The 14722-nt window shown below is 55.4% G+C and overlaps 1 protein-coding gene across 4 annotated transcripts in view; it reads right to left on the reverse strand.

Moving 5' to 3' along the window:
- Nucleotides 1-14130, reverse strand: part of MAEA (macrophage erythroblast attacher, E3 ubiquitin ligase) — a 30335-nt gene extending 16205 nt beyond the window's left edge. For 3 of the 4 annotated variants that reach the window (XM_082462388.1, XM_082462386.1, XM_082462385.1), the window contains exon 1: nt 13980-14130. In XM_082462388.1, coding sequence (XP_082318514.1) covers nt 13980-14048 — 69 coding nt within the window. In that variant the 5' untranslated portion in view covers nt 14049-14130. Of the gene's footprint in view, nt 1-13022; nt 13081-13979 lie in introns of those variants that run through there. The other variant, XM_082462387.1, reaches the window with a different exon arrangement.
- Between the last annotated feature and the right edge of the window lie 592 nt (nt 14131-14722).

A 14722-nucleotide genomic window follows, 5' to 3' on the forward strand; every position in this document is an offset into this window, starting at 1 on the left:
GGCAGAGATGGGCAGGGCCAGGCCGGAGGGGCCGCCACAGCAGGACTCTTCGCCGGAGACCCAGCAAGGCCAGCACTGTCCTTGCCCTCAGCTACCACTCCCACTCGGCAGTGCGTAAACATGCCTGTCCACGCCTTGGGTCTCATCAGTAGTCTGAGGGGCAGAATGCCACGAGCCGAGCCACATCTGCCATGCGTGATGGGATGCGCTCGGCGAGGGGTGGTCACCCCGCTGGGACTCGGGCTCGCTGATGACCTGCTGTGGGGTGGCTATCAAAGCACAACCGAGCTAAGAGACCAAGCCCAGCAGGACACGGGAGACGGCCTCACAAGGACGTTCGGGGCCACCTGCTGCTGGTGGGCGGCGTGGGTTCCCCTGCACGGGCCACCGGACTGGTCTCCGTGGTCCACCCCCCACACTGGCCACCTCCTCTGGACTCAGTACTTCCTGTAAGAAAAAACGGAGGGACTCCTTCGGTGTCCACTTGGTCAGAAAGTGACCACTGCATACAGCACCCAACACGGTGCCAGGCTTGTGGCAGACAGCAAACCACATGTGGTGAAGGATCCCCCCCAGCTCCTGTGGAGGGTGTGTCCTGCCACAGGATGGGATTTCTGGAGGGTGGAGGCACGACCCAGCCTTCAACCACCACCCGTGGTCTCCACGACCAGGACTGGGGGGGATGGGTCTCTGTAATGGGAGCGGCACGTAGAGCAACCCCAAGATTGTGTGACACCGGCACCGGGCAAGATGCCCCAGGGTCCTCAGCTGCCGTCGGTCTGCCCCCCAACGCCACCGTCCTGACCCGACGACCCCCCCAGGCAGCCTCCATGGTGCGCAGACAGGGAGAGACACCCGCAGGGGGCTGAGGTCAGGGCTGGTGGGGTGTCACTGATGACTGCAAACTCCCTTCCAGGCTGTTGGTTAAATCCCAGTGAGTGCAGGCGTTAATTTTACTGCTTGGAAGAGTGAGCACTCAGTTCCACAACGACTGGGAAGTGGGTCACCGGCTGTGCCCTCAGGACCCAGGGCCAGGAGCGGAGGCGGCCTGCCCGGGTCCCACAGGCCGTCTGCGTGAACACACTGTGTATTTGTAATCTGAGCTGGACCGATACATTCATACAAGAAGACAAAGTGGAATTACTAGAAAACAAATTGAACAAATCCCACGATGCACAATAAACAAAAGCTCCTAAGTTGTTTTTTATTATCACATCCAGACGTTAAAATTCTATTCCAATAAATGTAATCAAAACAACCACGACACAGAAGAAAAGAGTCACATGCCTGCACAGGCACGGGTGCGATCACGGGCCAGGAGTCCGCGGGTCCCTGTCCCAGGCCAGAGAGCCCGCACGGGCCGGGCACACACCGGTACACCCGTGCGCGTCACCGAGGCAGGGGGATTCCAAAGAAAGCTCCGTGGGCTGGGGATCCGACTTTTAACTCTTATCCAAAAAAGATGCCGGTGACGCTCTCACACTCATCCTCAGTCCACTGTCAGGATCCAGTCCCAACAATTTATACTGTAAGGTGATAGTTCAAGCTTACCTATTTCTCTTCTGAGGAAAGAAGCCGACTCAGGATCTGGCATACGTCCACAGTGCGGGAACGGAACCATGGCACAGCCCGGCCGGTGGTGGTGGTGGTGGCGGCGGCGAGGGTGCCGCCCCCGCCCATGGCCCACACCCGGCCCCACCCGCTCTCCTGATGGCTCTGGACCCTCCCGTCCCCCAGAGGCGTCCCCTGCACCTGCACCAGCCCCACGCCTCTCCTGGCCCTGGCCATCCTCCCACGTCACAGACCGCCGGCCCACATGCTCGGGGCCCACGCCAGCTGGGCCACGCGTTCTGCAGGGCTGAGCTTTCAGGTCCCACCCTCTGCTGCCCGTGCCCCCCTCCCCCTGTACGAGCACCTGGAATCGACGGCCTTCCCGGGGCCGCCGGGCCGCCCAGGCCTTGCCTCTCCCGCCTTTCCCCAACTGTCCCCTGCTGTTCTGTCACCCACAGCTCCTCAGCCTCCTTCCCAAGGGGCTTTTGCCAAAAGAAGGGGTGGAATTTCAGAAATGCTGAAGACTCTACACCATGCCAAGGTATCACTGAGAATGAGGCAAAATTGAGATGCTTTCAGATAGGCAAGGCTCCAAACCCCTTAGCAGCCAAACCCCTTCTGGGAGGAAAACTACTCAGAGACAGTCCTTGGTGAGACAACAAAATCACAGAGATATGAGAAATGGCAGTGAGGGGGGAAACCAACAAAGAGCCAGACCAAGAGAAAAAATATGTGTTCTTTAATACATTCCTAAAAGCACAGGCAATGAAAACAAGAGTAACAAATGGGACTACATTAAAGTTTAAAACTTCTGCAAAGCAAAGGGAGCAATCATCAGAGCGCAACGGCAACCCGGGAACGGGAAGAGATGTTTGCAGACCACACGCCTGGTAAAGGGTTACTATCCAGGCTTCATAAGGAGCCCCGACAGCTCCACGATGGAGAGACAGATAACCCAACTGAGAAACGGGCCACGGACCTCAACTGACATTTCTCCGAAGAAGAGCGACGCGGCCCCGACACGTGTGGGCAGGCGCTCAGCACCACTAACACTCGGGGAGACGCCAGTCACAACCACGAGGAGAGCAGCGCACACCGTGGGACGCTCCCAGCGGGAACAGGAAGCGGCTGTACTGGGGGGTGCCGGCCCCTCCTCTGGGACTCCGCCTCCAGGACCGGGAGGAACAGTGTGTGCTGTGGGGCGTTCTGTCAGAGTGGCCCAAGCTGACTTAAGAGAGTCCTAGGGATCTGAGCGCGACTCAGCACTGCTGGACACTTAGAAATGATGGAGACGGCTCATTTGTTTTCTACCTGGATAAAAAAATATCCTGAATGATACTGGTAACATACGGGCAATGGTGCCTGATTCAAAGCACTGGTCCAGGAAGGCACGGAGACCAAGGAGGGTGGGGGACCCGGGGGTGGACCCACGTGCACGGTCAGTGTGGCCAGCCAGAGAGACAGGGCAATTCAGGGCCGAGAGGACCAGCCGTCTCCCAACAGAGGTGCCGGGACTGGACCGCACGTGGGAAAAGGACAAACCTCAACCTGTGTCCCATACAATCTGCACAGATTCCCTTGAAATGGACCACACACCTAAACATAAACGCTGAAACTGTAAAAATCCTCGACGTAAACATAGGAGAGAATCTTCACAACCTTGAAATAGGCAAAGATTTCTTGCAGGTATACAAAATGCACTAACTGTAAAAGAGGAATCAGTAAATTAGTCTTTATCAAAACTAAAACCTTTGCCCTTTGAAAGATAATTTAAGGCAAGCTGCACCACTTTTTTTTTTTTAAACCACACCCCCCTTTTTAAATTTTATTTTTGGCTGCATTGGGTCTTCGTTGCTGCGTGTGGGCTTTTCTCTAGTTGCGGCGAGCGGGGGCTACTCTTCGTGGTGGTGCGCAGGCTTCTCACTGCGGTGGCTTCTCTTGTTGCGGAGCACGGGCTCTAGGCACGTGGGCTTCAGTAGTTGTGGCTCACAGGCTCTGGAGTGCAGGCTCAGTAGTTGTGGCGCACGGGCTTAGTTGCTCCATGGCATGTGGGATCTTCCCGGACCAGGGCTCAAACCCGTGTCCCCTGCATTGACAGGCAGATTCTTAACCACTGCGCCACCAGGGAAGTCCCCCTGTATCACTTTTTATTTTACCAATTTCTAATTGAGATATAATTCAGATACTATAAAATTCACCCTTTTAATTCAAGTAAACAACTTAGTGGTGTTTAGTACAATCACAAGGCTGTGCAACCATCAGCACCATCTACTTCCGGAACATTTTCATCACCCCAAAAAGAAACCCATTGCCTACAGAAGTACTCCCCATAGCCAAGCAACCAGCCACTAATCTACTGTCTACTTGAATGGACCTGCCTATTCTGGACATTTCATATCAATGGAATCATACATTCTGTGGCCTTTTGTGTGTGGCTTTTTTTTTAAACTTAGCATAATGCTTCCAAGGCTCATCCGTGATGTAGCGTGTACTTGATTCCTTTTTCTGGCTGAACAGTGTTCCATTATGCGAATACCACATTTGTTTATGCACTCATAAGTTGATGGACATTTTAGTTGCTTCCACTTTGGAGCTATTATGAATAATAAGGCTATAAGTTCCTGCACAGGTGTTTGTATGGGCACGTTTCCACTTCTCCTGGGTAGATTATCTAGGAGTGGAACTGCTGGGTCGTATGGTAACTGTGTGTAACTTTCTGAAGAACTACCAGACTGCTCTCCACCGCAGCGGCGCCGTTTTGCACTCCTCAGCGTCTGTCAGGATTGCAGCTTCTCCACACCCTCCTCCAGCACTGGTTACTGCCCATCTTTCTGCTCACAGTCATTCCCGTGGGCATAAGGCAGTGCCTCATCACGCTTTCGTTACTTCACTCATGACGAATGATGTCGTGCATCTCCTCTTACGCTCATTAGCCATTTGTAGCTCTTCTTCAGAGGAGTCTCCTCAAACCATTTGCTCGTTTTTACATTGGGTTATTTGTCTTTATATTATTGAACTGTAAGAGTTCTTTACATATTCTGGATACTAGATCCTTATCAAAAATGATCTGCAAATATTTTCTCTCTCTTCTGTTAGTCTTTTCACTTTCTTAACAGCATACCTTTGAAACACAAGCTTCTTCCCTTTAATGAAATCCAATTTATCAGTGTTATTGTAAATAAAACTCTTTTCTTCATTTCCCTTTTCACTGTTCATTTCTAGGATACAGAAATACAAATTATTTCTATTATATAAATTGATCTTGTATCCTGCAACCTTGCTGAACCAGATTATTAGTTCTAACAGGTTTGTGTGTGTGTGTTACGTACGTGTGTATTCCTTAGGACTTTCCATACACAAGATGATTTCATCTGCAAATTGAGTTTTACTTCTTCCTCTCCAATCTGAATGCCTGCTATTTATTTTTCTTGCCCAGCTGCCCCAATCGGAACCTCCAGGACAATGCTGAATGGAAATGGTGAGTGGACGTCCTTGTCTTTTTGCTGATCTTAGGGGAAAGCTTTTGGTGTTTCACCACGAAGCATGATGTCGGCTGTGGTTTTCTCAGAGATGCCCTTTATCAGGTAGAGGAAGTTCTCTCCTATTCCTAGTTTGTTGAGTGTTTTTATCATGAAAGGGTGATGGATTTTGTCAAGTGTTTTTATCTGTGTCTACTGAGGTGATCATGTGGTTTTTGTCCTTTATACTATTAGTATGGCATTACGTTGGCTTTTACACGTTGAACCAACCTTGCATTCCTGGGGTAAATCCCACTTAGTCATGGCACATAATCCTTTTCATATGTTGTCAGGTTCAATTTGCTGGCATGCTGTTGAGGATTTTAGCACCTATATTCACTCATAAGGACTGGTGTGTAGTTTTCTTGCGGTATTGTTTGTCTGGTTCTGGTATCAGGGTAAAACTGACCTCACAGAACAAGCTGGGAAACTTCCTTCTGCTTCCATTTTTTGGCTGTTCGTGAGGGAGCAATGTTAACTCTTTTTTAAACATTTAATAGCATTCACCAGTGAAGCCATCATGTCCTGGGTTTTTCTTTATGGGAAGTTTTTTTTTTTTTTTTAATCTTTTTACATGGTATACGCTACTCAGCCATCATTTTTACAAAAGAGTGATTTTATGCGGTTCAACTCAACACATTTTTCCTTCTACATATTTTCTGTTTGTATTCCTCACCCAATACTCAACAAGGAAGAGGGTATTGGAGCTTTCTCATCAATTTGAACCAGCTTTTTATGGTTCACATTTGGTGGATTTTTTTAAGGTTTGTTACTTGCTTTTAAATTCTGGTTTTATCTTATCTGGTTATACCAAAAAATTAAATTTGTATTAATCAAATCTACTTAATGTTTCCTTGGTAATTTGTTTCACTACAGCTTTTAAGATCATAGGATTTCTCCATTTAATTAGTTGAATGTTAAATTATATTTCCTCCAGTACCTCTATCCCCTTCAGTGACTCGCAAAAAGTAATCCTTCCTGTTTTCATGACTGAAACAGAATCTGGCAAACACCCTAATCGAGACCTGTATGAAACATCTGTACTCTCAGCCAGCTCCACAGCGGCCCTCCCACACCGTGCCATTTGCTTTGGTACGTGTTTCTTCAAACCTTCTCCAGTGTTTGCTGTGGGTTTTCTCACAGTATTTGCTGACAAAGAGATGCATTTTAGTTTGTTCTCATAATGTTTTCAGCCATTTTTACCAGCACAGGAAGGAAGTATTTCCCCAATGGCATGAGGCCTTTTATCTTTCACAATTAAGAAACCTCAGAAGAGGTTTCTAAATATTTATCACAAAGCTAACAACATCTTGTAAAGTGTTGGACTGAGCCCTGAATGGCAGCAGACGCCCCTGCCTGGCCTGGAGAGCTGCGCCTCGTGTTCCGGCGTGTGGCACGAGAGTCTCACGAGTCACAATGGCCCCACGCTCCGCTGGGCTGACCTCCCCGGGCACAGCACACACCTGAGGGAGGCTCACGAAGGACAGCAGTGCTTCAAGCCCCCTCTCTCAAATAGGCTTCTTGAAAAGTGACATGTCGCTGGTCCACCTCTAGGGGGATGTGATGAGATGGACTTTTCACTCCGTGAAGTGCGGACAAAGCTGGAGGCGGGAAGGGCACTGCCAGCACCTCCATATTCTCCCTCCTGGGGGCAGGGTCCTCTCACCCGCGACTGCTGGTTACTCACAGGCATCCTTTCGTGCCACTGGTCCATCTGAGCAAGGGCAGTGTGAGTAGAACAGTACACGCTGCAAATGCTGAGTTAGCCGGCGTGCACACAAGGCAGCCTGGCACCAGGCCTCCACATGAGCGTCTCCAGGCCCGGGACGGCTCACTGACCAAACACGACACACAGAGCCCGAGCAGGCACCAGTGCCGACTGTATGCATAACGCCAGGGAAACACTGTCTCACCCTTTCCATACAACATATAACCAAAGCCAGCAATTTTGCAACAAGGCTGTTACTTCCGCAGTTTCATAGCAGACCCTGGTGTCCCGCAGAGACACCCTTCTTGGAGCTTCCCTCGTGATAGATAAGAAAGGTCTGATCGAGCACACAGAGAAGTCAGATGGTGTCTTTACAGCTGCTGCTAGCGTCTGCAAACAGAAACCCAGCCCCTTCTGGCGCCCACTGCTGGCGTGCTGCAGTCACCCTAACGTTTTACTCCTCCTGGCATTTTCCCAGGAGATGTTCTACTGGTTATTGCTGGGATGCAGAAAAGTGACTGACTTTTGTCTATTTTTCATGTACCCAGTTACTGTGTTGACCTTTATAATTAATTGCAGTCATTTTCTGGTTAGTTTGCTTGTGTTTCTGGGTACATAAACATATTCTGTCTCATTCGTTCTAATAGCTACATTTACTTGTTTCAATCTTACTTCACTGGATAGAATTGCCAAAATAATATTTAATAATTCATCTGTTATTTGAAGAGTTATTTCTTCTATGCCCTCCAAAGAGCTTATAATCCCAGTGGTTAGAAACAAAGAAGCAAAACACAGTTAAGTCAAATGGCAGCGGCAGCTAAGGAGAAAAACAGAGCAGAAGAGGGGATGGTGGGCCTCCCAGTCTAAATAAGGTGGTCGCACTGAGAAGGTGGTTACCTGAGCAGAGACCAGGGAAGGTGAGGGAATAAGCCAGACTGACATCTGGGGGAAAGGATTCTGGACAAAGTAAACAAGAGCAAAGACCCTGAGGCCCCCCATGCTGGCACATCCTGTAGCAGCGGGGAGGCCACTGTGGCTCAGTGTCCAAAGGAGTGGAGGTGGCGGGGAGGCGGGGGAGGGGGAGGCGAGGATGGGGGGAGGAGGGGGAGGAGGACGATGCTGGGGAGGAGGAAGAGGGGCCAAGGCATGAGGCCCTGGGGGGCCACTCTAACAACCCTGGACTTTACCCCGAGTCAGACGGAGGCAGCCGGGAAGAAGCACGGGCAGGGCCGGGGACAGCCGGGGGCTCCTTCAACCACCCGGAGAGGGACTGGTTCAGGCCACGGTGGCAGAGTGAAAAGGATGTGAGGACAGGCTGGACGTGAGCTCTGAGAACGGCGGGGTTAAGGCTGCCTCCAAGGTTCCAGCCTGAGCCAAATGGGATGGAAGCGCTGTCCCCCAGTGAGACCGGGAAGATGGGGGAGCGGGTTTGCGAAGGAGCGGGGTAAGACAACGAGTTCAGACTTCCACATGCTAGGACACCTTACAGACCCAAGAGGGGACGTCTGACAGGCTCCCAGGTCCAAGGCTCTGGGGCTGGCGAGGGGATCCAGCTGGGAGTCACGGGTACACACGGGGGTCCTCAAACAAGGTCACCGAGGCAGCGAGCAGTCCCAACAAGGAGGATGCGGGGCGGCTGTGAGCCTGGGAGGAGCCAGGTGCGGGTGGCGTCACGGAAGCCGCCTGGGACCCTACACCGGCAAGGAAGGGCGGCCTGTGGCACACGTGGTGAGAGGTGGGGGCGAGCACCAGACGCTGTCAGGGGCTCAGGCAGCACCATGGGGTCACCTGGAGACCCTGGCCAGAGCCCTGCCAGGGAGTGATGGGGCAAAACCAGCCCGGAGGCCGCTCATGAGACCAGGAGGTGGCCATCTCGAAGGGGGTGCCCCGAGGGTGCTGTCCACTTGTCACCTAGAAGGCCACGGCATGCACACCGTGAGCGCATAGAGGGGCAGGGCGCAGACACTCCTCCCCGGCAGCTGAGCCTTGAAGGAAGGAGAGAGGGGTGCGGGCCGGGGTGGGGGGGTGAGAAAGGAAACTCCGAAGGCTGCCCCACCCGGAATGCCGCTCATGGACAAGAGTGAGATGTGACTGTTTAAGGGATTTCCCCCCAGACAGAGGAGACGCTCCCTCGGCCAACAGCTACCGCCGGTGCCCCCCACGGGCCAGGAGCTCTTCCAGGCGCTGGGAGGGCGACAACCGCCCAGACACGGCCCCTCACTGAGGACCAGCGTCCCAAGGGGGCATCTGACAGAAAAAGCGCCAGAGGGTGACCGAAGCCAGAAAGAAAACACCAGGGTGAGGGCCAGAGTGCAGGGGCCGCAGGGCCGGATCCGGCTCAGGGCGGTGGCCTGGGGCCACGTGGGCAACGTCACGTCGGCAGAGCCCTGGCCCAGCCGGCTGGTGGAGCGCTAGGACGCCGGCTCCCACGTGCAGATACCTGGGCGGGACACAGGATGGGGCGGGGAGCCGGGGGAGGTCTGGCTCAGATGGGGCAGGGCAGGGGGGCCGCTGTCATGACGGGAAAGGGGACGAGGCCAGGCCCCAGGGGCTGCGCGTGGTGGCAGGGGGAGGCTGGCTCTGTGGACAGCGAGGCCATCGGCCCAGCTGGGGCTTTTCTCCCCTCGGCCATATTCTGCGCCATAGTCCAGTTATCAAACTACTCAGCAATATTTAGTTGTTAACTATTGGTTAGTAGTGATTGAAACAGTGCATAATTCTGGTTTTCAAAAGGTTGTAAAAAACGTACACCTGAAAATAACCAACTGTTACCCCGGCGGGAGCTGCTTGGCCAGGTTCAGGTCAGCATCAAACATCCCGCCTCAGCCCGCCCGCCTCTTCCTGGCCCGTCTTCCCGCCCCGTCCCCGCCCCCGGGCCCGTGTCGCCAGCCAGGCGCTCAGTGGCCCCTGCCCCCTTTGCAGGGCTCTGGGGACGTCCGAGCTGCCTCGCTCCAGTGGGACCGTGAGCCTTTGGTGTCAGGGTTGCCAAGACTTAAACTCAGCGCACATGGCTCCTCCCCAAAACACGCCTCCCCGGCCACCCCCGAACCAGTGCGCTGAAACCCTGTGTCCCTCGTTTAATGCCTCCTGCCACCAAGCGTGTGACCAGGACGGGGCCTCACCCGTCTCTCCCTGAGGCCGCCCCGCTGTCGTGCACCATCGGGTCCCCCTCTCCCAGGTTTGTTCCGAGAGTTCCAAGAGCGCAGATGTCACGTGCTCAGGGATCATGGCTGTTACAGACCCGGCCGGAAGCCAGGCGCCCGAGGCGTGTGTGGCCACACGGCTCCCCCAACAGCTCTGCCACCACCTGCCCAGGGCTGGGGGTCAGCACCGGCTCCAACAGCCCACTCCTTACAGAGAAATGGAGATTAGAAAGCCCTTTCTTTTCCAGACTTGAAATCTGTTTAAAACACTAACAACACTTAAAAACACAAGCAGCGAGCAGGGACCCCTCACGTCAACCCACGTCTCTCCGGGAGGGCCCGGCGCGGAGGACGCAAGGACAGGACACGCCACCAGGTCGCCTTCGTGTGGTCAAACATCCCGCCAGCGACAGTGAGAGACAGGGGAGCGCGAAGCCAGGAGGACGCGCGGGGCAGGCACACGCTTCAGAGAGGGGCACGCAGCCGAGCTCTGGGTGTGGGGCTCTGGAAGCCAAGGCTCCTTCAGCTGAGAACAAACACTGCCCTGAAGGTGTGACGAGGCTGCAGCCTGAGAAGAAGGCAATCATGACGCAAGCAGCTGCGGACCAGGGAGGGACTGGCTCACTCGGGAAATCACAACCCTAAAGTAAAAAGAGGTCAGGCCCCAGCCACGGCCACCACCTGCGACACAGCATAATCAGATACTTGTTTCAAAAGTCTGAACACTTTATGCTACCAGCGTTTCTCAAACTTGAGGACACGTGATCCCCCAAGCCCGGCTGAGACCAAGTTTGGAAAACCGCACTGAAAGTTATAACTTTAGCATGTAATTGGCACACAAACTTTCTACAAGTACAAAGCCAGGATTTGAAATTGCAGGGCAGTACTTGGTCAACAAGACCGTCACCACATTAAAAGCAGCAGATTTTTTCAAAGACACAGGAGAATCTGCCTCCAGACCCAGCTGGGAGCAACGGCCACACTCCCAGCCTGTCACATGTGACGAGGAGGGGACAGCTGGGAGAGGGGCTGGGGAGCCAGCATGAGGCTCCAGGTGAGCCCAGAGGTGGGCCCAGGTGAACTCAAGGGGAGGAGTCAGGGTCCAAAGCAGGTTTCCAGAGACGATGCCAGGTCCCTCCCCTGGGCTGAGCGAACTCCCACCTGATCTGGACGGTGACAAAGAAGGCCTCCAAAATATGATTTTCCTTCAGCTATCCAAAGGAAAAAAACAGAAGTAAAAACTCCAAAAACTAATGGGATAATTAGCAAAGTAGTTTGGAGAATAAACACAAATTGCTTTTATAATCAGAAAAAACTTCTAAAAACATAATTAGAACAGGGTTTCCAGTTGACGATGGTGGGTCATGCCCTGGAGTTTCCACTTCTCCTTCCCTGAGGCCTGAGGGGCACGACCCACAACCCGACACACTGCAGGGAAAGGTGCCAGCCAGGGCCGGAGCACAGGGCGCCCGGGAACGCCCGCTGCGGTAAGAACAAGTTCCCCACAGCAAGGTCCAGACCAGTGGTTCTCATGGGGACCACCCGCGCCCCCGGCCCAGGACAGGCGGCAAAGCTAGAGGCATCCCAGAGGCGTGCTCCTCACATCTGGGGGCCAAGGCCAAGGCGCACCCAAACGTCCACAGGCTTGGGCCGCCCCGCCCCGGGGGGAGCAGGGGCTCCGGGAGGGGAGGGCCGCTGTGCCAGGAGCGAAGAGCAGAAGAGCTGACCAGCCCTGAGGCCGCGAGGAGGCTGCCCAGCCCTCCAGCAGGGAGGAAGCCCCGTCCTGTCCGAAGGGCACTCGCCCGCTGCACGCTCGGCCCTGCCACCCTGCGCGAGAAGCTGCCTTTGGGCTAGAGAAGCACAACCGACGCCTTCCAGAACGCCCACCCTCAGCCGTCACCCCTGCCCCCTGCCCTGTCCCCCCGCCCCCTCTCCCCGCACCCCCTGCCTCTGGACTCTCTCCAGACCATGAACAGCACAGCTCCCGAGCCAACAGCCCTTCCCATGTTCCTCGTGAAACCTCCTCATTATCCAGTAGGAATTACTCCTGACAAAAATGTTAACTCAGCAGTGACACACATGTCAAGAGAACAGAGGAATTATCCTGTGGGATCTAAATAATCTGAGGGAAAATGGAGAGAGTACCTTGCAAAAATTCTACTTTTTAAAATCATTCCAGAAAAGAAATGAAATGTCTTTATTTGGCAAGCTCACTTGAAATGATACTATAATATTTCTTGGGACTTCCCTGGTGGTGCAGTGGTTAAGAATCCGCCTGCCAATGCAGGGGACACGGGTTCGAGCCCTGGTCCGGGAAGATCCCACATGCCGCAGAGCAACTAAGCCCGTGCGCCACAACTACTGAGCCTGCGCTCTAGAGCCCACGAGCCACAACTACTGAGCCCGCGTGCCTAGAGCCCGTGCTGTGCAACAAGAGAAGCCACCGCAATAAAGAGTAGCCCCCACTCGCCGCAACTAGAGAAAGCCCACGTGCAGCAACGAAGACCCAATGCAGCCAAAAAAGAACCAAAAACAAAATCCTTTACCTCTAGGAGTATCTGCCTAACTACGTTAATCAAAGCCTGTCTGATAAGTCTGCAACTCAGACTCCGTTCACGATTATGAAACGAGAGAGGAGGACTTGGAGGAGGAATCCTGCCTGCCTGGTGTTCCCCACATTCACCACCACGGTTTTCATCTCTGAACCTTCTTGTCTGTCAGTCAAGCGGCAGGCCTGGCAGGGGCTGAGTGAGACCAAAGCTCACAGTCAGCGGTTCCCACTCACGCCCCTTGGTTTTGGTTGGGTGCCCCGGGCAGCAGAGAATCGTGGCCTACGAGCCGCAGGGTCTTGCGGGAGTGGAATGTCAAAACAGCACGCCCTACACCTGCGGTCCAGCAAACAGGCATCTGGCTCAGGCCAGCAGCGCTTCCCTTCCTTCCCTTCAGCTACCTTCCCACAGCCAGAGCCCTCTCTTCACCCTGAGCCGACCCAGGCGTGCTCGTCTGACAGGAGTAAACAACCTCAGAGGCGGTGAGGACCCTCCCGAGGTCTCCGAGGAAGTGAACACAGGGCTCACAGCAAGCTGGCCACACCGCACCCACCCTCTGCCACCACTGACGTGGACAGGCATGCTGGGTCCTCCGGGAGCAGAGATGCGACGTGGCCCCCGGGAAAGGAATTCAGACGCACGCAGGCTCGGCCGCAGCTCTCCTGGGAATGTTATAACCTTGAGCGTCGAAGGAATTTATTCCCAGGTGCTTCACTGTAGTCAATCACCATCGAATCCTCTACTAACTAGGTAAGAACTAGCACCGACCCCTCTCCCAGGAACACCGATTTCATCCCAGCGTAAGTCGACTTGCCTCAGCGACCATCCAAGGTCACCCAACTGGCGACCGAGTGGCAAGGGCTGTATTTCAGGTTTGGTGACGCCCCGCAAATAGGTTCCCATTGGGTCGTGAAGTCTCTCCTCACAGGTTCCCTAATTAGAGGCTGGAAGCCATCCATCAACACCGTCTGACACGAGCTTCCGGGAGGAGAGCTGGACACCAACCGCCAGTCACGGTGGGCACTCTGGCTGGGCGCCCGCGACCCCACAGCCCTGAGATCCCAGCCTCCAAAGTCACCAGCCTGTCTACGACCAGGACTGTCGCTGATGCAGTTCACGGTATTATAGAACGAAGGGGCCACAATCGGGCTCCGGAGGGAGAAGCGGGGCGCCAGGCAGACGCGCTCCCCGCCCTGTCACGAAGGCAGGCGGGAGCATGGATGGCCACACGCCACACCCGCCCGGCCCTCAGGTCCCCTGCCCCCGGGAAGCCCGGCCGCCAGCCCCGGCCCCCAGAGAGACGGGCCCCCAGCCCCTGGGGAGCCCGGCCCCCAGAATTCGGCCCCCGGGGAGCCCAGCCCCCAGACCCCCGGCCCCGGGGAAGTCCGGCCCCCAGACCCCCGGCCTCCGCCCGGCGCCCCATGCCGCGCCCTGGCCTTCGCCCCGCCCCTCCCCCTCCCCCCCGACGCCGCCCGGCCAGGCGCGGGCGCCCCCCGGCCGCAGACCCCACCTTGAGGGTCGGGTACTCCTGCACCTTCAGGGTCATGGAGAGCTGAGCCGCGGACTCTTGCACCGCCATCTTGGACCGGCCAAAACATTAGCGGGCGGAGCGGAAGCGCGGCGCGCGGCACGCCGGGTAGTGACGCCGCGGGGCGGGGCGCGCCGATGCCTGCACCAATCACGTCCGCCCCCACCCCGTGGCGGAGAATGGGCGCCGAGGGGCGTCCGCTCCACCCAATCATCGCCGGCCTTTCTCTCGTTCAGCCAATCAGAGGGAAGCACGGCTGGGCGCGGTCTCTCCTTGAACTTGAGGCGGGGCGGGGCGGCTTCTCTCCACCCGTCGCTCGCTTGCTGCCCTAGCCCCAGTGCTGGCTTCCCAGAGCGCCCCCGGGGGTGGGGGTGGGGGGGGTCGGGGTCCCGCGAGGAGCGCGGCTATGGGGGTGACTGGGCTCGCGTGGGGGCCCCTGGAGGCAATGACCCCTCCCTCCTGATTAGGACCCCTCCTTGCAGTGACCCCGCGTGGTAGTCGTGGCCAGAATGTCTGCAGGCCACGGGTGCCTGTCAGCCGGCTACTTTCCATGGGCCTCTCTCCGCAGAGGAATGCGTCTGGAGCCTGACACGGAGCCGCAGGTTCCCGCTGGGGAGGAGGAGAACTGAAATGGTTAAGGAAAGAGGCTCCCACAGTGTAACAAGGACCCGGTGCGGGGAGAGCATCCAGCATCCCTGGCATCCACACCGACTCTAGTTTCCTTT

The sequence above is a fragment of the Balaenoptera physalus genome (assembly GCF_965194825.1).
Source record: "Balaenoptera physalus genome assembly, chromosome: 5".
Taxonomy (NCBI): Eukaryota; Metazoa; Chordata; class Mammalia; order Artiodactyla; family Balaenopteridae; genus Balaenoptera; species Balaenoptera physalus.